Source organism: Sprattus sprattus (genome assembly GCF_963457725.1).
Source record: "Sprattus sprattus genome assembly, chromosome: 10".
Classification (NCBI taxonomy): Eukaryota; Metazoa; Chordata; class Actinopteri; order Clupeiformes; family Clupeidae; genus Sprattus; species Sprattus sprattus.
Window position 1 is genome coordinate 29,384,328 of NC_137908.1, and position 27,433 is coordinate 29,411,760.

At 41.7% G+C, this 27,433-nt stretch overlaps 1 protein-coding gene across 1 annotated transcript; it reads right to left on the reverse strand.

Annotated features, from left to right (window-relative positions):
- Nucleotides 1-27,084, reverse strand: sarnp (SAP domain containing ribonucleoprotein). The gene is made up of 11 exons (XM_080846504.1): nucleotides 27,025-27,084; nucleotides 26,257-26,356; nucleotides 25,900-25,943; nucleotides 25,707-25,774; nucleotides 24,490-24,541; nucleotides 24,216-24,286; nucleotides 23,614-23,651; nucleotides 23,473-23,498; nucleotides 22,128-22,196; nucleotides 1,412-1,498; nucleotides 1-408 (listed from the first exon to the last, which is right to left on the reverse strand). The coding sequence occupies exons 1-11, from the start codon at nucleotides 27,055-27,057 to the stop codon at nucleotides 367-369; spliced, it is 630 nt and encodes a 209-aa protein (XP_080702630.1). The 5' UTR covers nucleotides 27,058-27,084; the 3' UTR covers nucleotides 1-366.
- Nucleotides 27,085-27,433: the final 349 nt, after the last annotated feature.

Sequence of the window (27,433 nt, forward strand, 5' to 3'; positions counted from 1 at the left end):
TGAAAAATGTATCAAAATTTATTCATGAAAATGGGTCACTGAAGTCATTAATTTTTTGAAACAGAGACAAATGAATTAAGATGTTACTTACATTTGAAAACAATTTATAAATTGCAATACTCTGGCATATATACCTATAGTTCATTAAGTTTATTGGAAACACAAATCACTGTTACATCAAAAACAAAAGACTTGATGGAATAAGCACACAACATACAGAGTTTAAGTTTAATTTTTAATTTACAAAACAATGCACAGAACTAACACACTGAACGCATTGCCAATAATTGAGAAATGACTAGCGATACTTAAAAAAATACAAAAATAAAAGAACTTTTTATAAAGTTAAAAAAGTTCAGTGAAACTTCATACATTTCCAAATCGCTCAGCCCGCTTCCTTTTCTTGGCCTGAAAAGTACAAAAACAGCACCATATTTACATCAATCCAAGACTGTACTTCTTCACCCATAAATTACATCAACTTAACCGTGACTTTTACCAATCACCTGAAGAACAATCCTTAAACTACTATGGGGTAAAACCCTGGTGTCTACCGAAAAGCCTTTGACTCTTAGTTCTGGGGCTGGATCAGGGTATGGCCTAGAAATGTAAAAACATGGAAATGGCTTTGCTTTTTTTAACAAATGTCCCCGACATTACAACTCCTAATGGAAAATGAAGACAGAGGCTTTACATTGGTGCTGAAGTTGGAGTTATAGCCAAGGGCTGGCCCCAGTCTTAAAAGGAAAAAGGTCAAAAATATATCCTTCCTATTTGTTACTTAATTTAGTTAAGTCCTCAAACATTCTTATTCTAAAAGCCAACACCCCAGGTGGCAACATTCTCAGTCACAGATTGTACCCATTAACAGTGATCCGGTCAAAATGGTGAAAACAAGATGGAAACACAGGGCTTCAGTGCAATTGAAATGTACAATATTATTTGCTATATATCCTGGGTAATGTTTGTTTTCTAGTAGCAACAGCTTTAAACCCACAGTGCCATAAAAGTTGTCTCAAACTCTTGAATACAGTCAAAATACATGGATTTAATTGAACACCAAGCCATTTCTCTGAACCTGATGCTAAAGAAATAGAATCTTGTTCTAAACTCTGAAGCTGACGTGTGTCAGAAGTGGGCGTTACCCCGTTCAAAAGAACTAGAAGCATGTCTTGACGCGCGTCAAACGCCACCAGTGGGCGTTGTCCTCAAACATTCATTACTTCATTCAGTCAAGTCCTCAAACCTTCTAATGGCAGCTTCCAAAAGGTTCCAACCCTCCCCTCCCCTCTCCTGCCCTCCTCTGAACATTCCATCTTGGATTGCTGAACCAGCAGCCCCTAATTGGTGCCCAGTTAGCTGGACTGGTGCATGGTGAACAGCAGGACAGGAGCTGAACCCCTTGGCCTACCTCTGCGTCCTCGCCACCGGCCGCATCGCCACTTGTCTGGGCTCCAAATCGCTCCTTCCTCTTCTTCAGCTTCTCATCTTCCTCAACCTGTGCAACACAGATGAAAAGGGGAAAATGAACAACCACCTAGCCATAAGTTAATATTCCATTACTAATTATTACCTAACCCTAAATTTCTGGTAATTTTTTTATGTTCTGTTGTTTTCACGGTCTTATCAAGATCTCAAATGCAGTTTGATTGGACAATACACTGGAGGGTTATGGCTCGGAGAAGGGAGACATGCTGCTGCGATGATTTTTGGTTGAAGGTTACAAGAGGACATGGTGAAAGCGCTTTTACACACACTGAGTTCTGGCAAGGCATCGGCAACGAAAACAAACCAACAAATTCCAGGTCACTGGTCAAGCCTCCAACAACAGAACCCCCTGAGGTCCTCTCCATCCCTGCGCTCCCACACCACAGTTCTGGTTGAGGCTGGAAGAGGACGAGCAACATCACCACAACCCCAACCCAACCCACCTTGCATCTGTGGATTTACCCAAATTCCTACTTTTGCAAGCACCAGCATCCCAAGGTGGCTAGCTGCACACACACACTTCAAAAGAGATGTGTTTGAAAGAGGGATGGTTGATAACATGGGATATTTAATTCTTAAACAGAAAAAAACAACTCATTTGGTCTGGTGGCAGATAAAAGCAGATGATCAGTCATTGTTATTGTGCACCGGCATTATTTTGTAGGGTGGTCCTTTATGGCATTTTATGACGTGTTTCATCATTGCTTGTTCATGGCAACAAACTCACAACAGTATAGGGTTAACACCAACCAGATATATCATGACATTCAGATCGCGGCATGACGAGTCCATACCATGCAAAACTAAATGGCAAAACTTTTTTAAACGAATACAGGGTGGCCTTTCAGCATAAGTCCTGCATACGGTCCCTTATATAACACACACACACAAACAAACTGCCAAATTCTGCCTTCCTCCTCCCTTTGCTCCCCCTATAATGGAAATGTTCAACCAGAGTGTCGATTGTTTGGAAACAGAGGCCATTTTACAGTGTGGCATATATAAAATAGGCTGCGTTTCTTTAAGGGAGTGTTGTGTCATGACTGAAAAGCTCCACAGGTCTCCCGTGGTTCACAAGGCCAGCATTGGGGGCTCAGCGGGGGTGGGGGTAGGGGGGTGGTGGTCAAGGGTGACCTTCCTCTCATGGGCTCTGGGATGGGGACACTGTTGATACAGTGCTGGCCAATCTCATTTTCATCCGTCGAGATCATCAAGTTCATTTCACTCAGTAACAGCAGCAAGTTTTTTTCTCCCCTCGCTTTCCCACCCTCACCCCCCCCCCCCCCCCTGCACACTCTACCCCCTTCTTCCCTTTTCCCCCTCCCCTCTGCACTTCTCCCGCTCTCTCTCTTCTCGTTGTGTTTTCTTTTGGCCTCCTAGAACAATATTGGGCCAAATGCAGGGCCTCACTGAGACTCCAAGGCCTCTCCCCTCCTCTATTCACCAAGCCATTCTAGAGCAGTTTGAATTAGTGACAGTTATTCTTCAAGCTAATGAGTAGAAATGCACAAGGCCTGGCCAAAATAGTAGAGCAGGAGATTTTTCAGTGGTTTCTACAAGTTTCCCCAGCGCCCACTGCCAAAAGTTAAGGCCTTACGACACATCTGTTACATTTCACAGAGCTGCCCCCAGCTGCCTTATTTGTACTTTAAGCCAAAGCAGAACAATCAGAAACCCAAAATCAAGAAATCTTATTACCAATTCTTATTTTTACTATTGTTATTATTATTAGTGCTTTGGCAACAGTGTATCGTACATTCATGCCAATAAAGCCATTTGAATTGAAATCAAGTTCATCCTCTGTTCTTAACCATGTCAACGTTAATGACAAATGTTGTACATTCGTGTAAACATGTGTTTACTTCTGTTTGTCCGGTGGCAGACATAGTTGATGAATGCTCCCCACTAACAGCAGAGCTGCCATCAGATTTGCTCAGGGATCTGTAATTATGTGACATGTCATGAAGAGACCTTTATTGTGTAAAGAAGGAGGACAGATGGCCACCATACCTCACTCTGAATGACTGAGAAAGTGTGTGTGTATGCATATATGAGAGAGAGAGAGAGAGAGTGCGAAAGTGTGTGTGTATGCATATATGAGAGAGAGAGACAGAAAGTGAAGAGGAACCGTAAGTGAAAAACAATAAAATTCTTCTCAGTAATGAGCAAGATGACTGAAGAGAATGTTCTTTAAACCATGTATTGAAATTGACAAATGACCAGCTCTGGACACTGGCATTCAGAGAGATTAAATTAGTTCACTACTTGCCTTCAATTCGGGGGGGGGGGGGGTATTTGATTGTCTTTTGTTGGGTGCAGGCTGTGTAGCGGTGGGGCAGGGGAAAAGGGGGATGAGGACAACAATCAGAATCATGACATCAGGGCAAGCCCCATCAGTGACACCCCCGTTCAAATTTAAATCAGGAAGGAGATGGGCAAGGAGGGGTGGAGGGAGATGTGGTGGAGGAGAAGGTGAAGGCCAATGCCATGCTAGGGGAGAGAGTGCAGTCGCTGGCCCTGGGTAGGAGCTGCAAGGTAAATTGAGTGGTGGCTTAATATGGAGATCAGTGGGGTGGCCGACTGGCGACCGGGTCCAGGTGGCTCAGGGCTACTCTGGTGAATGAGCTGCTGAGAGGGGTGGAGTGGGGGACAGAGGGGCTGGGCTCAGTAAAGGGGGGGGGGGGGGGATAAGGAGACAAAGAATGAATGATACAGGGGATAGAAATGAAAGACAAGTTGCATCACACATATTGACCAACTCCAAGTAGCTATGGGGCGATTTAGATCAAATCTGACTTTCAATGTAATCAGGCCAATATTCAAAACCTGCATTATGCATCACCTGAATGTTTGACTAAAATCTCAGATGATTCATAACAAGGCGAACGCAATCACAGTGGGACTGCTGAAGCGAGGGTGGCAGTGGTTTCCGAGGTCATTTCAGCACTGAATCATACATCTCAGTTCCCTGCTGCATGCATGTCAGTCTTACTCATCTATTCATCTCCATCCACACTCTAGCTACCCCCATCCCCCACACTCAAGTGGCAAGGTCACTGCAGGAGGACGAGCCTCAAGTTTGGGCTGAAATCCCACCGATCTTGGCCACAGAAAAGAGGGGCTCGTCTTCAACGAAAAAACAATAACCAAAAAATATATAATTAAAAATGTGTTTTTACCCATTTGTTTTTACCCCTCAGGAACTAATCTTAAAAAAATATATATTTAATACATGGATTATAATACATTTCATTTGACATCTCTTGTTGCCCAAAGCTCTGACACAGCCAGGCCCCTGTCAAACTGAGAAGTGCTCACCTGACCTCCAAATACAACTGCAGATTGTCAAAACTAATCTCGACATTACAGAGAACAAATCCAACCCCTGGGTTCAAAGGTGAGGGGTCATGGACATTCTAAAAAGGATGGAAGGAGAGGGAGTGCGGAGGGAAGGGAGGGGAAAGAAAACAAACGTTCAAACGTACAAAAGAAGCAGCGTTCCGCTTCGGTTGTCTACCCAAGACACAGCTGAGATGACCAATGAAAACCAACACACCTACAATACTAGGCCCAAATGTTGAGACATGCTTATATTAAAGAAATTATAATAATAAAAAAAAGAAGACATCCGATAGTTCTTTTCTCTGGTGGGTGCGAGGAGAGAGGGGGAAGGTCTCCAGATTTAAGAAGGGTGAGGGGCTGATTTGCAAGCTGTCGACGGATTGCATCAGCCACGATGAGTGGTGGGCCCCCTTCTCTTGTCCACTGCCCCGCACATCCACACCCCCCTTGGGCCCCTGGGGAAGGGGTCTGTTGCGCTGCGGCCCCCACTAAATCAACATTGTTATAATGATGTGTCACACTTGACCCCCTGCAGCCCTGGCCGCTCACGTGGGGTGTCAGGATCTACGCTGGGCCCAGCACCCGCCTTCTTTCACCTCTTCCTCTGGCCACCCTATGGCCAAAGCCTTCTGATTCATGGGCTGGTCAGGGGCCTGTCACCATGAAATTGCCCCCATCAAATCGCCGGCATCTTTACCTTCATCAATTCCCAAGTCCAAAGACAAACACAAACATGCCAGGCGTCCAACCCCCATTTCTCTTCCACAGCTTTGCAGGAAGGCCATCAGCACAAACTCTTAGGCCGCGATCACTCGTCACCTCCTTCCAACTAGTCTACCCAAGAGGCCAAAGGGTAAACTGTCAGGAAAATCAACTGCCTGGACGCTCATTCTGTGCTGCCTGTTAAACCAGCCCAGTTCTCCTTCTAGTTCTCTTACCTAGCGGACATACAGGACAGAGTTCACATTTCCCAATGGAGACCTCTCCTCCCACATGCCTTGACAGATATTCACAGACTAAAATGTTACCAAAGAACAATGCAGGATTATAGGATGTGCATCTCGTGCAGTTTAACAATTCTTGCGTTTGTTCACTAATGTAGATAATACAAAATGAAACATAAAAAAAAAACTACCTCAAATCCTTTTCAGCCAAAGCACAGAATTTAAGTCAGATACATTATGTGTGTATGAATTGCCAGATTAAAAGGGCAGTGTTCATTTATAATTAGACAGTGCTTTCTTTTGCTTTTGCAGATTGCCTTATGCAAATGCTGCCAAGTAATCAACCAGTATTGGAGCTAGAGGACATTATACTATAGAATACATGTACTCAAAACACTGCCTAAATCTGTGCCCAGTTTTTCTAGATGGCATAGAAACCTTATTTTTAGACACAGTGCAGATTACCATTCTCGATATAAGTAAACAAAGTGATCGCTGAACTAAAAGTTCCAAGATGCCTGCACTATAGTGTCAAAACTGAGAGCGAGAAGAGCTAGCAGCTCTCAAGTGATCATACACATGCTCGTGTTAACCTTTCTTTCTGAAGCACCAATTTACTCACCCAGACCAAATCCCAAACAAACTGAAAACAGCAGTTTATATCGTCCCACATTAGTGTGTTTTTGAATGTAAATGCCGAATAACTGAAAAGATACTGCCTCAGGAATATTGTGATTATAGGGGATGATATAAAGTCGCCAATAGTAGTTTTGTGAATAGATTTAGAAAAAAACCTTCTAGTACCTCTAGTCATTATTAGTGGGATGTAGGAGTACTTAGTGGCAAGATAAAATGCTTTGTGAATACGGGTCCAAGTTTGGGGGCAGAAGTTTTTTGGCCGGAGTAGGTTAGGACAGTTCATCATACTCAGTAAATCAAGCCTAATTTTCTCTCCCCCATCACCTAAAAAAAAATACTCCTTATAACTCTCAGATTCCTTGAACTGTACATGACATCCATTCTAAATAGTTTTGTCCACCAATCACAATCAATTTCTCCAGGTCAGTCCTATCAGTTCTTCCTGTCCTAGCCCTACCCCCGCCTCCCTCCACCTTCACCTCATTGTCTCTCTCGCTCTCCCATCGCCTCCTCCAAGCCACAATCCCTCACCTCCTTTCTCCTTTGCTGCAGCAGCTGCCAGAAGGGTTCTGTCCACTGCCACTCTCTTAATGAGTCATTTGAACAATCACATCAGGCCGGCCAGGCTCCCCAGATGCTGTCAGGTCCACAGGAGGGTCAGATTGGTCCAACTCTCCGTTCCATCCTTGGGGCCCCCTCATTAGGCATCTGACCCCCCCCCCCCCCCCCCCTAAATACGCCCCTGCCCCCCAGGGTTTCCCCCTGAACGAGGAAATGAGGTTTGGGGAGGTAAAGGGTGGTGGGGTTCTGTGCACTCACTGGTTGCAAATCTATCCCACAACCCTGAATCGGCAAAAACCACATACCTCTGACTTGGCTTTCGCAACTATAATTACATAATATCTTGAGCCCTTTATTTTGTGTGTGTGTGTGTGTGTGTGTGGGGGGGGGGTTGGGTGCAGTGTATATAACCTTTTCTACTCCAACCTGAACTTGCCAAGAAGGGAAAAAGGTGAAGAGAAGAGATGATAAAGTCAGGCAAGATATCTGTGTCTATCAAGACATCACATAATCCACTCCCAATATACTTCTGACCTGCTTGGTAGAAGTTACCAAGGAAGGCAACTGATTTCCAGAAAATATTTCACAGCAGAAGCAGACCTTGCAAGATTAAGACTGAAAGGCCATACTCTCCTTAGTCTTATAGCCTAAAAAAAAACAAACAAGTGCACCAGGGCCCCCCCTCTGATCCAATGACATTTGGAATGAAAAAAATTCTCAAGCCAATACCTCAAAATGCTTGAATATGTCCAAGGTCTTAATACATAACTCTGGCATGAAATGAGTAATCATTTCAGAATATTCATGAGCAGGATGACCTTACAATTTACTAAAATATCATGTCAGTCCAAAAATGGGTTTCAATCTGCACAAAAGTGCATCTTTCCTGCCAGACACTGCTTTGAGTAATTTACCCTTTCTGCTTAAGTTCATAAAGAGACAAAATATACAAAACAACATTTTCACTTCCTTAAAGCGCCACATAAACTATGAATGAATAATAATTAAAGGGTGGTTCATTTTCTTCCAAAAGCCTGCGCCCTTCCAGCAAATGGAAACATACAGGAGAAAGAGGGATGCACTGGTAGAAACAGGTCAACAACTGGTTATTGTAATCCAATAATGAGCAGGGTCCTTACCAACTTTAATAACATTTAAAAGCTTACGTAATAAATTGGATGGGAAAAAAAGACAGAAAAAATAACACACAACAGAAGACTAAATACAGTGCTAAGTCTTGTAAGGCAAGCTGCATTTCACTGGGTTCTCCAAAGTAGGTTAGTTGGCAGAAAGCTGAAACGATGACCTCATGCAACGAAGAAAGCATAAGAGAACAGAGAAGGCATGAGAGGGAGAGAAGAAGAGTGCATCTATGGTAGCGAATGACACAGGGCAAAGAGCAGGGGTGCAATTAAGTGGTGGTAAGTGGCTTTCATTCCGCGTCATGAGCAAAGCGCAAGTCTCAAACTGAACCTGGTGACCGACCAGCACTCCATGAACTCAATCTACAGATTTCCTTCCGCTACTTTATCAGCACCAGCAGCATCTTAAGCGCTAAAACTAAGAAATAGGAAGGGTCAGGTTATGTTGACCATGTTGTAACTGCAAAATGCATATACCAAAAGGTTAACTGTCTATTGAGGGTTCCCTAAAGGACTGTGCTATTAACATAACTACTGCTCCAAAGATCCATGAGAAATAGCCAGGTTTCAACTGATCTCATAAGACTAAAAACTCAAAATGACAAGTAAAATACTTAAACTAATGTCCATAAACTTAATCTTTGAATTGACAAAAGCGCTATCTTTGAATTGACAAAGCTCTAATAAATATGTTGCTAGGGACGACCACCTGTAGCTTACATGAATTTACAAATGCGGCAGATCATTACATGGTAAATAAACACATTATTGTGCTGTGTGTAAAGACATTTGCCATGACAATTTCGAAAAAGTCAAGGTAACGGCAGAAAGCAGATGAGGTGGGGGGGTTAGAACAGTTAATCGGCCCCGGTCACTCGAACGAGAACAATTTGGGGGGTGGGGGCGGTTGGATCCTTGGCAGCTCTCTTTGTATGGAGGAAGCTCTTGAGTTAGTTACACAGCTGAAACAAGAGCCTTTCACTCTCAAACAATAGACTGCCATTCTTAAGGCCTACGCTGGACAAGTGAGGGGCAAATGTGTGTGAGCAAGAGTTTGTGTGTGTGTGAGGAAGAGTTTTGGTGTGTGTGTATGTGCACACACACACACACACACACACATGTTAAAGCCACGCCAAACTCCTCCCGTACTCAAATAAAACCTGTGTCAAAGGAGAGAAGAAATCATCGACTGCTGAAGTGCTTTACGAGGTTCACCATTTAACAGAGGGCTCCATGGAAATCTTAACACAGGGGTCCTCTTTCTCTCCCTCACTCACGCACTACCCCTCTCCCTTTCAAACTCTCAGTATTTGCCCTTCTTGCCAGGCAAATGCAAGAGTGCATTTTCACCCATTAATGATAGGCCTTTGAGGGGCCTACACATTTAATGCAGCTCAGCTGGCCAAATGAGACAAGAGAACGGAACAGAAAGGTTGGTGGAAAGGACATACGTAAAAATGTAAGACGGCTGCAGCAAGACATACATAAATTATATGAAATATGTGGGTGGCAACATGGAACACCCTTAATATATCTTATCTGATTGACTTAAAAAGGTACAGTAAGCCATTCTAAAACAATACTGTGTGTGTCAAATTCAGTCACTCTCTCCACACTGTCCACTAGTGTGCATCTGCTGTGTGTGCACTGAAAAAAGATCCGGTGTTCATACACAGCCCAGGCTCTGTAAATGGGAAACAAACAGTCACACTGACCAAGCTACACAACACTATTGCAGCCAATTAGCAACGGGAGGCGTTCGTGCTTGTGCACAGGACAGGGAAGAGGGGACAGAGAGAGAGAGAGAGAGAGAGAGAGAGAGAGAGAGACGGTAAATCTGGCACATGCTAACACGCTGAACTACACAACACAATCGCATTGTCAAGATGATGGGATGGCCAAGAAACAGCTAAAGGAGGTCGCAACAACACAAATTGTCATAGTAGCGCTATGACCAGGCAAGGGTAAAGAGCCTCATCCTCTATTCAGTCAATGTAGTTTTGCAAAAACAATCTTAACAACCAATCAGTAGTTTTTACTCCATTGCACTTTGAAAGCTCTGTTTGTGTCCTTGCATGTCAATCCTTTGCTTCACTTGTGTTGCTTGCAGTAGAAAATTGATAAAAGTTAAACTTTTCCAGCAGCAAACATTCCAGTGCAGACGCTAGCTAATCAAATCACGTTAATGCAAACATTCAAAGAGTGCTAGATGAAAAATTAAATAAAAGAAAGGAAAACAAAGATGGCGGACCAAACTTTGTAGATGGTTGTTTGAACATTGTAATTTGTTTGGCTTTTTAAAGCACACAATTATTTCTATAAGTTTGAGAAATGAACACAACACAATCTAAAAACCCTGTTATTGTACCCCCCCAAAAAAAGTGATTTGTGAGGTGTTCGGGCCAGCTTTCTAACGTTAGCAAGGTAACTACCCAAAAGGTAGACAGCTTGCTAGCAAAGTTACACAAGTCAGAAATTCATAGCAGCATGTTTGCTTGTTGAGGCATCTGAAGGAGCACTGAAGCAAGTGGTGTTCAAATACCAATAATCTTTCTCCAGTATTGCCAACTCCACCTTTCATGTTTAAGAAAATTACTTCTAGATTAAGGCCGAATCTCGATTCTTCCCCTTGCCCCTTTTGCTTTGTCTTTGTCTTAACCCTAGCACTGGCAAGTGTAAGGGCCAAGGGCTGAAAACTTTCCCCTATGAAATGAGACGGCACTCGGTTTCGGGTACGTCGTGCGTGACTGTATGAGCTATGAAACTAGCGATTTAAAAAAAAAAAGTTTCAATGAAGACCATGGTTGCAAATATATATGTATACAACTGTGTAGAGCACGAAACAAGACTGTGGTCATTTTTAAATGAATTATTATAAGCCAAAAATACTTACATGTAGTGTATGTAGCATCTAGCTGGCAAGCTACCATATAAGCCAATGGAGTGGTGGTATACGTATATATAAAGCCCTCAATCTTATCCCTTAATCTTGATCAAATTGGGTATTAAGACACCACTAGCTCTCACATGAACGCGCAATTTCAAGGGTAAGGGGGAAGATAAGGGGTAAAGGGAAGTATTGAGATTGGCCCTAAGTTTTGAAAGAATACCTCGGATAAAACATCATTTGTGCGATAATAACGTTGTTCTTAAATTGACACTACATTTATTTATTTTTTCACTTCAAGGAACAAATAATTATCAATGTACTGAGATGTATCTGGCCTATAACTGCCTGCTAACAATTAGACTAGAGACATGACAACCCGTCACTGGTTAGGCTACCATGTAACACGGTAGAGGTATAAAGCTACTATTATTATTCAAGTGCTCGCAAAATGAAATGTTGCTGGCCCTATTAATAACAAAGTTAAAAATCACTTTGTGGAAAAGTTTGCAAATACATGTAATGTATGCAATGTAATGCACACCATATATCATTGCCCCATATCTGCCTTGATGCTAATTATCCTAATTACGTCAGTAAACTCCCACCACAATGATGCAGGACTTTCTTTGACAAAATCTTTTCTTTTCGTGGCCGAGGCGTATGAGCTCATCTCTCTGGCCTGTGCCCTCTCCCCGGGTCCCCCTTGAGTGGGTGGCCAGAGTGACAGTTTCTTCTTCTGCTACAATTACCGTGGTTGACAGAGCCATTCTCCCTGTTGTCATCACCTATTAGCTTTGACCACGATAATCCACCAGGGTAAATAGGCCCGGAGGAGGGGTACAAGAGTGTGTGTGTGTATTTGTGTGTGCATATTTTTGGTGTGAAAACCAACAAGGAGGCATAATGTAAAATGAGCTCATCTTCCTGTCGTTTTACAGTAGAAACAAGGGTTTGAATATAAGCAGTGGTGGTTTAAGTGGTGTCGAGGGATGAATGACTAAACATTTGTATTGATAAGCTCATCTTTGAGATCTGGTAACGAGTGTAGCAGTCAACTAGTGCTGCTACAGACCAACACAAACACGCATTTGGTCTGGCAGATGAGATATAATTAAAGGTTTATACAAAACAAATCTCACAGCCTTTGGTGGAAAACAGTTTGGAAAGTTGAATGAACTGTCTGTGATGCAAACGTTGACGTAGTGTATAGGACATAAGACCTTGCCAGGGGAATGGACTTTTCTCCTTGCAAAATGTCTATCTGCATTACGTCTGAGCACTCATTGACACCACACCAGTGTCGATGTGTAACCGAAAAGTGACATCCCTTGACGTAAAAGGACAAGAGGGCCTGGAGGTTGACTGCTATTTCCTCACAGTAGAACTGTGAAAGGAAATCCGATGGGAGCTTTACAGCACTTAGAGGTACACTGGCAGTGACCGGTAGAAAGGGGAGGGGTGTTGGGTGGAGAAGTGCAAGGCTTTCCGGTGAACCCGTGAGGGTTCTCGGTATGATGTAGAGGACTTGCATGTCCTTAAAAGCTCTGTCTCAACTTCCTTTAAGGAGCAGCTACAAGTAAAGGAGAAGAGGGCAGGGGTGGATAGATAGATAGATAGATAGATAGATAGATAGATACATGAAGAGAGAGGGAGAGGGAGAGAGGGATGGGAACAGGAGGGAGGGCTGAGGGTGCTGGGAGGGAAAGCGGGCTGCTGACATTACACAACAGGCATTGTTGCCTGCCCCCCTCAGAGCGGAGCGCAGGCCACTTCCGACAGCTCACAAAGGCTCCTCCAGTGAAAGGGGCTGCCCCTCTCTTGCTGCACTCTCGTAATGCCATTTGCCCCCAACCAGGGGCTATTATATCTGCCCCCCACTGACCACAGCTTCCGTTGAGGAGAGGGGGGGGAAGAAAAAAAAAAAAAAGAGAGACAGAAGAGAGGGAGGACAAAATAATCATAAAAACAGAGAAAGGCAGGTGAGGGGTATAGTGTTCAGGGTGGAATGTATGGGGGTGGTCAGGCTATGGTTTATTAGTCACAATATTGGACTGTGCCCAAGCTCTCGTCACGACCTGCGAGATTTATTACGCACAAGCAAGCAATTTTGGAGAGCTGAAGTGACCGTGTCAGAATTTATGCAATTTAGGGAAATACACTTCGTGCCCCTATTTTTTGTTTGTGAAAAGCTTGAACACTAATACATGCAAAGGACCACTGGCTTAACCCTTTGAAGTCTGTGGCATAGTCAGTGATGCCAGGAAAAAGGCAATCAATTATGTCTCAACTCCCAAATCCAATTTTCGCAGCACATAAGCAGACCAACACAATAACTATGTGAGCTCTATTAACTGTATTCTTACTCGTATAGTAGAATGCGTTCGGACAGTTATGGAGTGCAATTTGTGTCAAGCTTTATGCTTGCATGTGTACTAGGGCTGTCAAAGAATATTCGAAGTTCGAATTCGAATAGTATCCAAAAACGCGAATTCGAACGTGAAAATGAATATTCGAATGTGAAAAAACACTCCCGCGGTACAAGCGCCTCTATCTTTTTAGGCTATAACTTATAACACCAAGCAAGCCGCTCTCCTCCAGCTGTGTAGGGCACATTGTGGACTGAGCATGCAAGCCAATTTCATTACTGCATAGGGTGGGTTAGGTGCAAGTAGGCTATATCTGGAATTCCCCAAACCGATTTATTTGGTTTCTGCGGGGGAAAAAAATAAATCCTGCGACACACTTAGCAAACAATAAGGCAGTGAGGCGCAGTTGTCCATCTTAGTTAAATTGTCTCCCATTCGAAAAGCCCTTTCCCACTCCGCAGATGTCCGGGAAGCAGTGCTGCTTGCGATGATCGTTCTTATAGCCTAATATATTTTTTTTCATTGAGAATAACAGTAGTTTAGCCACGGTTGCACTACATTACAAAATCATATAGCCTACGTTCATCATTGATTCTTTCTTATTCACAACTGTTCTGAGCTGGACTTACACAGGCTATGCCATTCAATAAGCATCCGAAGTAGAGCTCAGGGGAGCTAGTAGTCTGGTTGGTGAAAGCTGCTGTAACGCAATGTTCTCGGCAAAGTCCGAGACAGCTTTTTTTTCATGAATCCGAACGGTGCGTAGTTGTGCTGGCCCTTTCGCTGGCATGGTGGAAGACGTAGGCGACATGCATTTTTTTCTTTATCGATTTTAATAGGCCTACTCGATAAATGGTAAGCAAAGCAAGGAAGGTTACCAGTAGCATACCTTGTAACATTCAGAAGCTGGCGTCTTCTTCAGATTACTATAGTTTTCGCGCTTGCAGGTGTGGTGGTGAAATGAAAGCGATACAAAGTTGTGGCTTTTCATGATTAGGCCTACACGTTACTGGGCTGTTAATAGGTTATATATATATATATATATATTAGGGATGCACCGATGCATCGGCCGTACATCGGTATCGGTCGATGTTCGCCTCTTTTAATGTTATCGGCCTATCGGTAATAAACTTGACTTTCACCGATGGTACTGGCCGATGTTCGCGCAACAGGTACTACATGTGCTTCATGTTTACATACAGAGTGTGCTCAAAAACTCTTAAAATGCTGTATTACTAAGGACTGTTCAAAATCCGTTATTCTGTCTCTTCCGTGTTTATAAGACACCTTCAAATATTTTAAAACATTTTTCAAGGTGAGGTCATCAATGCATTCATTCATGTACAGTCCTGCTCACCATTATTGGCAGCCCTAGTGAATATGAGCAAACAAGCTATGAAAAAATATGTCTGCTATTTATTCTCTTGGTCTTCCACTCAAAATATTAATACAAATCTTACCTTTTCATTGAGGTAAAATAATTGAGAGAAAAAGATTTTTTTACATTAAATAAATATTATTCTTCAAAACATGTGTGCCACAGTTATTGGCACCCCTTAATTAAATGTTTTTGTGCAGCCTCCCTTTGCCAAGATAACAGCTGAGTCTTCTCCTATAATGCGTGATAAGGTTGGTGAACACATGGCACGGGATCTGACACCATTCTTACACACAGTAATTCTCCAGATCCTTCAGATTCTGAGGTCAACGCTTGTAGACTCGGCTTCAGCTCATCCCACAGCTTTTCTATGGGGTTTAGGTCGGGGACTGTGATGGCCATGGCAAAACCTTTATTCTGCGGTCGGTGAACCATTTTTGTGTTGATTTTGAGGTATGCTTCGGATCATTGTCCTGCTGGAAGGTCCAACCATGGCCCATTTTAAGCTTACTAGAGGGGGCTGTTAGGTTTTCATTTAATATCTGCTGGTATTAGATGGAGTCCATGATACCATGTATCCTAACAAGATGTCCAGGGCCTTTGGAAGAAAAACAGCCCCACAACATCAAGATCCGCCACCATACTTCACAGTGGGTATGGGGTGCTTTTCTGTATGGCTTTCTTTCTGTCTAGGCCAAACCCACCTTTGTTGTTTTGCCAAAAAGCTTTGTTTTGGTCTCATCTGACCATTTAACTCAGTCCCATTGAAAGTCTGACTTCCATTTGGCAAACTGTAGGCACTTTAGTTTGTTGTTGATTGACAGCAGAGGCTTTTTTCTGGCAACCCTCCAAAACAACCTGTGGTGATGTAGGTGGCGTCTGATGGTAATTTTGGAGACTTTCTGAGCCTAAGACTCAACTAATGTCTGCAATTCTCCAGCTGTGATCCTTGGAGATTATTTTGCAAGTCGAACCATCCTCCTCATGGTGTGTGGGGTCAATGTACACACACGTCGTCTTTCAGGCTGATTCTTAACATCACCTGACGCTTTAAACTTCTTTATTATTTCCATGATAGTGGAAATGGGTATTTTCAACTGGTACGATATTTTCTTGTGTCCATTTCTTGATTTGTGCAGCTCAACAACTCATCGCAGATCGTCACTGTGTTCTTGGATCTTTCCCATTGTGATGAATGACTAATGGAATTTGGCCTGTGTCACCTCATATTTGTACGTCAGTGGAACAGGAAATCATGGTTAACCTCTTAAGAGTTCATAATTAAACAGGTGAACTTAAAAATGTAAAACATGACTGGAAATATACTTCAGTTAGATTTCAATTATAAGATTTTTCTAGGGGTGCCAATAATAGTGGCACACATGTTTTTGGGAAAAAATATTTATTAATCTCAACCGTGGATTTTTCTTACAATAATTTAACTTCAATGAAAAGGTAAGATTTTTGTCAATATTTTGAGTGAAACACCAAGAGGGTAAACAGCACAGACATATTTTTTCATACCCTGTTTGCTCATATTCACTAGGGGTGCCAATAATGGTGAGCAGGACTATGTGCCAGCTCCCTCCGGCCACTGCAAATTGTAAACAAATATGGCGGAACAAACTCTGCTGACGGCTGTGTTTTTGTATGTAAATGTACATTTTTCTGCGTTTTCTTGCTTAGGTTTTTCAAAAGTTACAGACACTGTACTTTCCAATAACACCGTTATTGTTACCAGCAATAATGGTTGATGTGATTTGCGAGGTGTCAGCCAGCCAGCTTTCTAACATTAGCACGTTAGCCTAATTTATTTAACAAAATATTTGTATTGGGCTGTAATTTAATTTAACAAATTTGTATTATATTCCGTTTAATCTTGAATTTATATGGCATTCCCTAAGGGTTTATGCTTGTGTTTTGTAAGGCTGCATTGCAAGCATCTGTTTATAGTTCAAATGATGTCTTGATGCCTGGTGATATTATATTAAATAAAGTTTAGTTAAACTAAACTAAAGATTGTTTCATAAATCTGATTGAATTTGTGCTCATTAAAAGATAAGAGTGATAAAGGGCTGACATAATTTAACATATTGCTTTTAAGATAATGATTTCATAATTTTTCTGGCACAAAAGGGTGAATGAATAACAACAAAAACAAAATAAACAAATATCGGTATCGGCTAGATTGTTGTTTTGAACATCGGTATCGGCCAAGAATTTCCATATCGGTGCATCATAATCATAATCATAATTGATCATTAAGAATTTCGTTGATGACATTATTTTTTCATCGATAAAACTAATGCACGTTCTGTTGCGTAGTGTGAGTCTTGAAGGAATGCAATGGATTTCGCTATGTGGCAGCAATTAAAATGTTACCAAACAAGGGCAATGTTTGAAAAAACTACTCAGTTACCTTCAAGTTTCCGTGTCTTTCAAAAGTAAACATGAAGGTCACGGCGTGTAGCGTGGGACCATTTTGATAAAAAAAAAATGACTTCGTTCATTGACAACACTGCGAAGCTGTGTATAAGTACAACTCGGCCACAACTCAAATGATGTACCACTTGAACAACGCATATCCGACCATGGTTAGTGACAGTACACAACTAAGTAAGTATTAAACATTTGGAACCCACCATATTTATCAGCACTGTTGGAAATAGCTACAGCCTCCATCACTTAGCTTACCGTGGCTAAGTTAGCATCCCTACCTAACCTAGGATTACTGGCGAACTTGGCTTGAAGGATTCCAAAAAGGTAGCCAAGCTAGCTTAATGGTTGTTTTAAAAACGTGTGCTTTAACAGTTAGTTACTAGTTTTCAATACGTTCCAGGGTTATTGTTTCTGGTTAGAAAACCGGGGAATGACAGCTTGAAATTGGCACTGGTCAAGAATCATCTTAAAAGTTGACGTTTACTATCAGCTGTTATTCTAAGCACCTGGGGCCGTTATCACAAAGAATCTTAGGGCTAAAAGTAGCTCATAAGTGGCGAATTTAGGAGAAACTCCAAAAAATAATGGGCGTGTCAGTCTTAAATTTAGGACTCCTATTTTTTCTTCACTAAGAGCAATTCACAAAGTATTTTATCCCTAAAAGTAGCACCTAAGTCTAAGACAGCTTAAAACTTCTCATGAGGACTCCTAAGTCACTAAGACTTATTCACAAAAAATAATAAGATGGCTGCAGCCGACTTGGAATTGATAAGACATTGCTTTAACCGTGAAGGTATTAATATTGTCGTAGAACTAGCGCGGGATGCAATGACTCCTTTAAACAACGATGTGTTCCGAAGTGAAATGTTTGGAAACATAAAGATAGCCTATTTGGCTTCGCGGAAAACGCAAATGACGACACTGGGAATCATCAGTCAGCCGTTTAATTCATCAAACTATCAACGCACTGTAGACCCCACATCATCCAACAGTTTATCCAGTTGCCTTTGGACAATCGCCTATACACAAGATCAAAGTAAATTCCATGGCGATCGCAGGAATGTCCAGTGACGGGACACACATTACAATAATTGCCCCATCAAAAGATGAGGACGTTTTCGTCCACCGTGGCCTGGATGTACCGATGACTCGTGCATTTCAACGGAGAGCGGTCTGCAGCAGGTTTTTGAGAACTGACCAGCTGGATGCCGCTGGGGTGACAGTGGCTATTGGTCCTGGGACCAGTAAGCTTTCGCTTAGGCTACGTTTTACGTTCGTTTCGCTTTGATCAATTAAGATTGGAGGGCTTGAAGGGCCGTGTGTGCTGATATTTGAAGTGGTCAAGGGCTGGAAATATAATAGCCTAACAGTTTGCTGGGTGCTTTAATTATTACTGCCTTGATTACATGCAATTGCCATATTTATATTGATCGCTCTATTTCTCTTAACGTGCAAAGTGTCATTCCCGTTGGATGCACAAACTTGTCATCATGCGTGTGCATTCTGCTAACTGCACTGTCCATAACTATTTAATATGACTTAATTTGAAGCCTAGGTTATTCTCTTATTTTCAGTTGATATAGTGGGATTGTTAGAGGGACATCAGGAATGAGTTTTTAATGAGAGAGCCTGTCAACAACCAATCACCGTCCTCACCCCTTCTAAACTCGTGCATGAGAATCGACGTCATCCATAGCAACAGTGCTTTTATCTTAAGCTTAGGAGTTTGTATTATCCTTAGTATGAGTAGGTCTCAGAGGCGTTGTGAATCACTTTTAAGAAATGACTCCTACGTAAAATGTTTTAGCGCGAGTTAGGAGCACTCTTAGTGGTAAGATAAAAAGCTTTGTGAATACGGCCCCTGGACTTGTAGGTTTAGGGCTTAACTATTAATATTCTCTTTAGCGGTGAATTGAATTGCTTGTCGATAATACTGTTACTGGTTGTTTTAATGGAGCTTTGTTAATTAGCCTAATTCATTGTTAGGTAGGCTAACCGAGTAAGTTGTGTTTATGAGCACCGTCACCGGCTTCTAGCTGTCGGCGCCGCTGCTTAAGAGTACAGCAGCGCATATTCTTCAAGTGTAACCATTAAACGGATCCGGTTTAACTGCCACAAGAGTTGTCAATCTTATAATAAAGATCTCAGTGAGGAACACGCTGTGTTCTATCTTTTTTCACTGCATTTTATTATAGCCTATAAATAGTTCATTTTTGATATAATTTTTTTTAATGATGAATCAAAAATCGAGCGTTAATTCTCCCGACGATCGATTAAGACAATTTAATCGAATGCCCATCCCTGATATATATATATATATATATATATATATTCCACTAATTTGAACCATGGTTTTGTCACATTATTGACGTATTGACGGCAACTGGGTAAAATAGCCAACCAGATATTCGAATAGTTCGATTCGTGATTTTTTTCCAAACGAACATTCAAATGTAATTTTTGAGCAATTTTGACAGCCCTAATGTGTACGGATATAGTGTATACAGCAAATAGTGTGGAGATCTCTGTAAAATAATTGTGTTTTTCCCAAAAAGACCCTTGTGAAAGGCTTTGTGTTAAGCCTAGTTTATGATCGGCCTTTTACATAGACACACAAGACCCCCTTACGTCGTTGCAAACCCTCTCCGAGCACCTCTCCGTGCCCTGACGTGCACCTCCCAAATTGAGCAACTATCCATCCATCCATCCGTCGCTGTTTTCCTTCTGGGTAGTATTAAAGGGCTGGCTCAGACACCTCGCAAATCGCCTCAGATGTATTTTTCAGGTACAATAACGGGGTTTGTACAAATACGTCTGCCATAGTTTTTTTTTAAATTATTATTGCTTTGTGACACCCACCAACCGACAAAAAAATATAAAGTTCACGAGTCCGTCGAAACGGACTGTGTGGCCACACGGTAACGCAGTCGTAGAAGAATATCTCAGCCTTTATGATGGGGGTAATAGCCCCCCTCTGCATATGGATGGTTCAAGGCCATTAACCCTCCCATACCTTTTGATACAATGGCAGGGTCATAAATGTTAGATGGCCATTTAGTTTTTCATATGAATGGAGTGAATAAGGGCTTGCATGCTTCTAGCATACCGAAGATCTTAGAGAATCACCTCAAGTGACCAAAACAGTTTGCCACTACATTCAGCACTTTTAACAGTAGGATTATTTGGTAGAACCACAAAAGTGCCTGAACCTCTCTGCGGTGACTCTGAAGGTTAAGATACTTTGCCTAACCTAAAGCCAGTCTGAGCCAACCAACAAATCGTTGTAAATGAGCACATTGCAATTTTAATTAAACACCACACCTTGTCACAAAAAAACTATAGGCCATAACGGTTGTCATCAGGCTTTTAGCTAGGAATTTTTAAGGGGGGGTCCATTTTGTAATTGAACCTAACGGGCGAAGCCCCAGTGACCCAGCAAAACTAGGGGGGGTCTGGGGGCATGGTCCCCCATAAGATTTTTTGAAAAGAACCTTTTAAATAGTGTCCTCTAGTGGGTTTAAGGAAGATAAATTAACAAATTTAGATGTATTGTATGGCATAAACATATTGAAGACATCCGCTAAGATTTTGTTTTGGATATGTGTGAAGCAGGAGCACCCTGACCTGGGAGAGAAAGCTAAGGAGCAGCTATACCCTTTGCCTCCACATATTTATGTGAGGACTCCTTCTCTGCAATGACTGTGATCAAAACAAAGCAGAGAAACAGACTGTGCCTGGAGAAGAGCCTAATCACAGCAGTTGCCTCCTTTTTTTTTTTAAATAACCTTAAATAGTGTCCTCTAGTGGGTTTTAGGAAGAGAAATTAACAAATGTAGATTTAAAATATGGCACAAACATAAACATATTGAAGACATCTGCTGAGATAGGTGCTTATTATAGTTAATGTCAGACATCCTCTGTTCAATTTTCAAACTCCCTCACTATGACTTTTTGCTCGATTAATATTCCATGACAAATGATACGATGCCAACGTGACCGTTTCAGAGTACTTCGTACATTTAAAAAAAAAAAGCAGAGTCTGTTTCTCTGACTGACGTTTCAATTCAAAGTATGTACCTTGTGCTTGCACAGCTCTGTGTCTTTAGGAACTCCTGGGCTATGTTAGCATTGTGTGTGGAGAGAAGGCGCTCCAAATTTGAGGCTTTAAAATGCGACAGTGACGTTGGCATATTAAGCAGAGGGGTTTTCCATTTCGCTCCGCAAATAATTCCTTCCATTCAGGCAAGAACATGCGGTGTTCATCTTCATATTTTCGTTTAGCTTTACGCTTTGCTGGATCCATGGCATTCTTTCAGTAGCTACTGCTAGTAAGTCTGGCTAGTAACTATCTGCGACTGGGTGCACACATTAGAATGTTTCATGTTTGGAACATTAACGTTACTTGAAGACATCTCTCAAGATCGCGTGATGACAAAATATACATGAATAAATAACCCATTCAAATCGGACAGCTTTTTGTCTGTATTTCGTGCAAAATATGCATTTTAGATGTTTATTTTACTATATGAAAATTCTGTACACCAAGAGAAAAGTCAGTGAGCACTTGCGCTGGAGCCGAGCCACACGTCAGCCGGCAAAGAGCTGCATGCGGCTCACCACCCCTAATAGCGGTAAACTGTTGTTTTACGAGTTACAACGTGATTACGCTCATTAACGTTTGAACAATGTTGAGAGTTATTGTGAACACGTTTAAAAAAAGTTTGACTGAGTGAAAAAAGGGACAAAAAAACTTAAGGCGTCTGTAGGGCGTCTGCCTAAAAGTACTGCGTCCAATTTCTTATTATTTTAGAACAGTGCGTCCAAAAGACGCACAGACGCATGCCTAGCTAAAAGCCTGGTTGTCATTTTGTTTCCAGTCATCCAACAGAAAAGGAGGACAGGTGTTTGTTTTTACTGACTGATGAAAGAAATAAATACCTTCTTGGAGATGGAGGACACGTTCATCCCAAAGCGTTCAGCTCTCTTTTTCAGGACCTCCACGCTGACCTGGGGGGTCAAAGGAGAAAGGGAATTTATATTCAGCCAAACCCCACCCACACCCACATAAACACAATCTTTCACTGCTCACCACTTGGCAGCAATCATAAAGAGACTATAAAGTAAGTGACACCATGAAATTTAAGGTCATTAGCTTGCTTGTTTGCAGTGCCAATGCCCCGCATTTTCTACACTCAACTGTGCTGTTGGGAAGACATGTCAATAATGCAGTCAGCAATAAATGACAGAAGGTCCAGGCACTATTCTGACAAAACAAAACAAGGGTTTTGTTTACCATGTATGTGAAACATGGTTAGTTTACCCAGGACTAAATGTCCTGAAATTTGACTTAATTGGAAAGTTCATTTATTCGCAAACTGTGCCTTGTACACAATACTTAAAGTGTCTAGTGTGCTTATATGATTATGTCTGTATAATTGACACTGGATTAATTCTGACAGAGCTAGAGTTAAGCTAATTTGCATATGCACGACACAAAGCGGCAGAGAAGCTGTAAAACGGTTAAAGCATCCCTTTTCAAGCCCCCTCTGCAGGTCTTTCCGCTGGAAACGTGTCTGAAAGCATTAGCATCAGCGACAAGTTTCCAGCGGAAGTTGAAGAAGGTTACACAAGCAGAGGGAGTGATACAAAGAATATTTTCAAGGACATAGTCTTCCTCTGTTAGTGTTACTGAGGTTGGGGGGTTATTCCACAGGGCCTGTGTATTGTTCTGGGAGTGGTTGGAGACTTCCTCTGAAGGCCCTTCTAGGTTTTGATACCATTTTGAAAGGATTGATACCAGGGAGAGCCGATATGAGAGAACCCACACGTAATACCTCCCAGAGGAGAGCAACAAAAGAAAAATACAGCCTGTTCCACCAACAAGGCTGACACTTGACCAATTCTAACCCAGACTACGTGGCTCTGAAAGACATCTTTAAACAAAATTTAACCCACCCCTTTAAAAACCTGGGGTGTCCAAACAGTCAGCTAAGGTTCGGGGGTACAATAAAACTTTGTCCACTTCTGAAAAAGGGATGCTGTTGGCAGAACTTTGCTGTTCTAAAGACATAGCAACTCCTGACAGCTAACCAACCAAGTTCCCTCTTGTTAAGCAAATTCTTGCTCCTACACTTCGTTTTACAAGCTTTGCTTTACCCCTTCTGTGATACACATCTGCCCCTGAAGTGTATGACTCATCCCAGTGACCTCTTTTAAATAGATGAAAAGTTGTTTTAAAAAGAAAAAGTGTCAAATTAGCAAACACAGACAGACAAGTACTTACAGGGGTTTTGGCACTGATGGAGGCACCTTTAAGAGCAAAAAAGACAAACAAACATTGATAATGCAGTTATAACGACTATGGTGATCTATATCAGAGCAAACATAATTGACCAACACCAATCAAATCATGATTATTACCCACCTTCAGCAGCGGATGATGCTGTGACAGGCACCCCAAACCTAGCACAAACCATCAAATGATTAAATCAAATGTCAGACAATGAAGTCAAGCAAATCAGTGAGATACAGACTAATAATCCAATACTGTGCAATTACCCTGGATCAATATAATAAACCACTGTACAATTACTGCTGCAAACATATTTATTTATATTATCCTCAAATACAATACACATCCCACCCTTACTATATAAACTTCATACTCATACCACCTAATATTTATCCCTGCACTTCTTGCACTCTCCACTTCTTTGCACTATTGTTGTGTTGCAATTCACAGCTCCTGTATATAGCCATTCCTCCTTATATACTTTACACTTTTTAGACCGTTGCACTGTTTATGTTGTACACTGCACACTGAGAGCCACTTAAGTCAAATTCCTTGTTCGTGCAAACTTACTTGACAAAGAAAAATCTGATTCTAATAATGAATTAAATGATAACTAATGTAAAATGTACATAATGCATCAGAGTGGATATCGTGTGATTAAACAAATACACAACTACGGCACTGATTGAGTTAAAGTCACTGTGTGTAGCTCCACTTTAAGGGATAGGACTCACCTGGCAGCACGGGCAGCCTTCTTGTCTGCTGCTGCTGTGATGTTGAATCGCTCTGCCCTCTTCTGCATCTTCTGTGTAAAGAAAATAAGTTTGAGCAGAAATAAACATTAATAAAGTTAAAAAGTTGAAATTTGAGAATAATTGGTGAACTTAAAACATAAGCCGGAATTGGAATTGTTTTAAACACTTTCTACAGTCGGAGACACTTTTTGCATGATCATTTTTTGAACTTTTTAAGCACTTGATGATCAAAGCAGCAAGAATCAAATCATACCTCATCACCAGACTCAGCTGCAGTGATTTTGACCACCTTCTTTTCTGCAGTACTAAAGGAGGGGAAAAGAAGAGAGATCTCAGCTACCACACTAAGGGCTCAGAAACACATACGCGTCTTTTTTCAGGCAGAAACGCTTCAGTAACGCCTTGGCAAAGTGCGGCGGCCAAAACAGAAGCGGTGCGCTTCCCTGCCTTGCGCTGGAAAGTTGAGAATACTTCAACTTTTAAGCGCACCTAAAAAACGCTTCAAAGACGCAACGCGTGGTGGAGAAGGAGCGCACGCTTTAAACGCGCCGTACCATAGGAATCAATGCATTTGCTCGCGTCCCGTTTTTACAAAAACGCGTATGTGTATCTGAGCCCTAAGAGAGGCACAAGCATATTTTTGGACACACATGGCCTGCCCCCTAGTGTCAGGTCACTTGAAGTGCACCATTGATGGTGACTGATGGAGGATACATTTAGGTTACGTTCACACTGCAGGCAACCGGATTTGTTTCTCATATCAGATCTTTTGAGACAACTGTCCACAGCGTTATTTGCAAGTGATCAGATTGGATTTCTGTGTCCATACATTGCAAACCTATCCGCATGGGTTGCTGTGGTGATGACATAAGGGTCAGCAACAACGCTAGGTTCCAGATTTGCCTGTACAGAAGCATCCACAAAAGTGCCATCAGAGAATGTATTCTGGCATCTGTTCACAGTCTGATCTCCATGTTGTCATGTTGACACTCCTCAAAGTAATGAACTAATCAGTTTACGCTATTTGGTGTTGAGCTAATAGCAGCGTGAATTCCAGCACTCCTGTCACTCTAGATTTGACGATGTTGTTGTGCGTCATGTTGCAAGTGATGCAAAAGACATTTTGAAATCTAATTTGACCAGCCAAAGTCAGAAGGATCTGTAGAAATCCGATTGGAATCACATTTCAAACCAGCTCCAACAGTAGGATTTCCTTTAGGTCCACACATTCAAAAATCAATCTGGATGAGCCAAAAAACTGATTTGGGCTGCCAATGTGAACAAGGCCTTTGATCAAACAATGGATCTGGATTAAAAGAAAATACCCCCCACACACTCCATTTTGTGTAGTGTGATCTGTTTGCTAAATATCAACAGTATAAGGTTTAAAGTTCTGAAGTATACACCTATATTAGCAATATATGAAGACCAAAGTAAAGAACAGGGTGAGGATGAGAGATCAATACTTACACTGACTCTGGTTCTTCAGATGTTTTATCTGCTTTGGGAGAGGACGCCTCGTCTTTGGAGAAGCTCTCCTAATGTGATCAACAGGTAAGTAAAAGCACAACACTCTTACAGGGAGCCATTGCCTACCAAAGGCAGGTTATGGCATGGCATATATGCATAGTCTATACTAGGTCATCAGATAGAAACAACTTACCTCTGCAAAATCACCCAAAACCTCCTCTTCATTAACCTCCTCATCTGCAATGAAAATATTCCATACACTTGTTTTGTTACAGGTTATTCTCATTAGATTGATTGAACAATACTAATCTGTGAAATTTGGAGTACAAATCCAAAAACCAACAGGACCGGATCAAACAATTCCAACAAACACTACAAATGCGTGAACACGAACTAATTCTACAGCTACTTCTATAAACATTGAAATGCATGGCAAAAGAGATGTTAGTCAAGTTCCATGCAGTCACCAAACCAGTTAACTGGAAATGTCATATCTTCGCATTGCATTCACAGATTTAGGAACATGCGAGAGAATCAACTCCATCCATACCATGCTCTTCAAGGTACGCCTGTAACCGGGTTATCAGGTCACCTTTGTTACCCTTCGTGTCCAGTCCTCGGGCAGAGCATTCCTGCTTGAGTTCAGCCAACTACAAAAGAATGGTCAACAACTGTAAATATACAACAGCGTGAATTATTGACTCGTTTATTTATTATAATTCCAAACACTTTAAAAAGCTATGCGCGGTTATGACCAGAAGTGTCGCCGAAGTCCCCTTTAATGCGACTGAGCGAACGTAGTGTGATAACAGGGTGGAATATAACCATTATTTTAGAATCTAAAGCTCAACGGACCACATTTGGTTAGAGTTAAACGATTTGCGAACTGACGCAGAGCAGGATTTTGGCCACTAAACTGCCCAAGGCAAACGTTGACCATTTCATGCCAACGTTGGTTAGCATAGCGGCTAGCTAGGCATATAGTCAGACTCTGGGGCCTTTGTGATTAAATAATACACTGCTAATTATTAATATAAAACTAGGACATATAGTATGCACACACCAACAAAGTCTGTGTTAAACTGCCCATTCAAAATATGTTAGTGTGGCCTGATTTAGCTAGTTGCCTTGCTAACGTTGACTTGTTAGCTGTAGCTAGCTTGGATGAATAGCAAACTGACAAAAAACAGCATGAAAGAGAAGATATTAGTACAATTCCTATTCATTTTTCTAATTGAATCCCTTATTAACACCAATACAAGAACGCACGTCAAACCGTTTGAAATGCTTGGTTTCCAATTTAGAATAATTTGCTCACCTTCAGTTTCTGGAGCTCAACAACTTCAGCCATTTTGTATAGTAGCAGGAAAGAACAATTTTCGACCAATACCGTAGGGCCTTACTAAGAAGATTCTACTATCGATTCAAAGATACAAGACTATTTAGAAGATCCGTGTTGGTTCCGTTGCCCCCTAATGTCATGGAGTGTAATTCTATGCAACGATCGGTTAAACCATATATGGGTTAACCTGTGTGAAACTTTTTGTGTAGTTTGCGCAAAAAAATACCACCCCTGATTTTTTGTAAACTTGTATGTGAAAAGTACAAGTATAAATACAGGAGCAATATTGTATTAGAGATAAGTACAGGCTCTGGTGCGTTGCACAACCGTCACAACGTAAGCACTTTACCATTAATGTCATTGTTTTAGTAATGCGAACTTATAA

Bases quoted from the DNA above. Each gene is read 5' to 3' on its own strand.
- sarnp (XM_080846504.1), bottom strand. From the start codon at position 27,057: ATGGCTGAAGTTGTTGAGCTCCAGAAACTGAAG. The intron at 24,287-24,489 runs GTATGATTTGAT...TTCTTTACACAG, and splicing joins CAGCTGAGTCTGGTGATGAG to AAGATGCAGAAGAGGGCAGA. The intron at 23,652-24,215 runs GTGAGTCCTATC...GGTTTGTGCTAG, and splicing joins AAGGCTGCCCGTGCTGCCAG to GTTTGGGGTGCCTGTCACAG.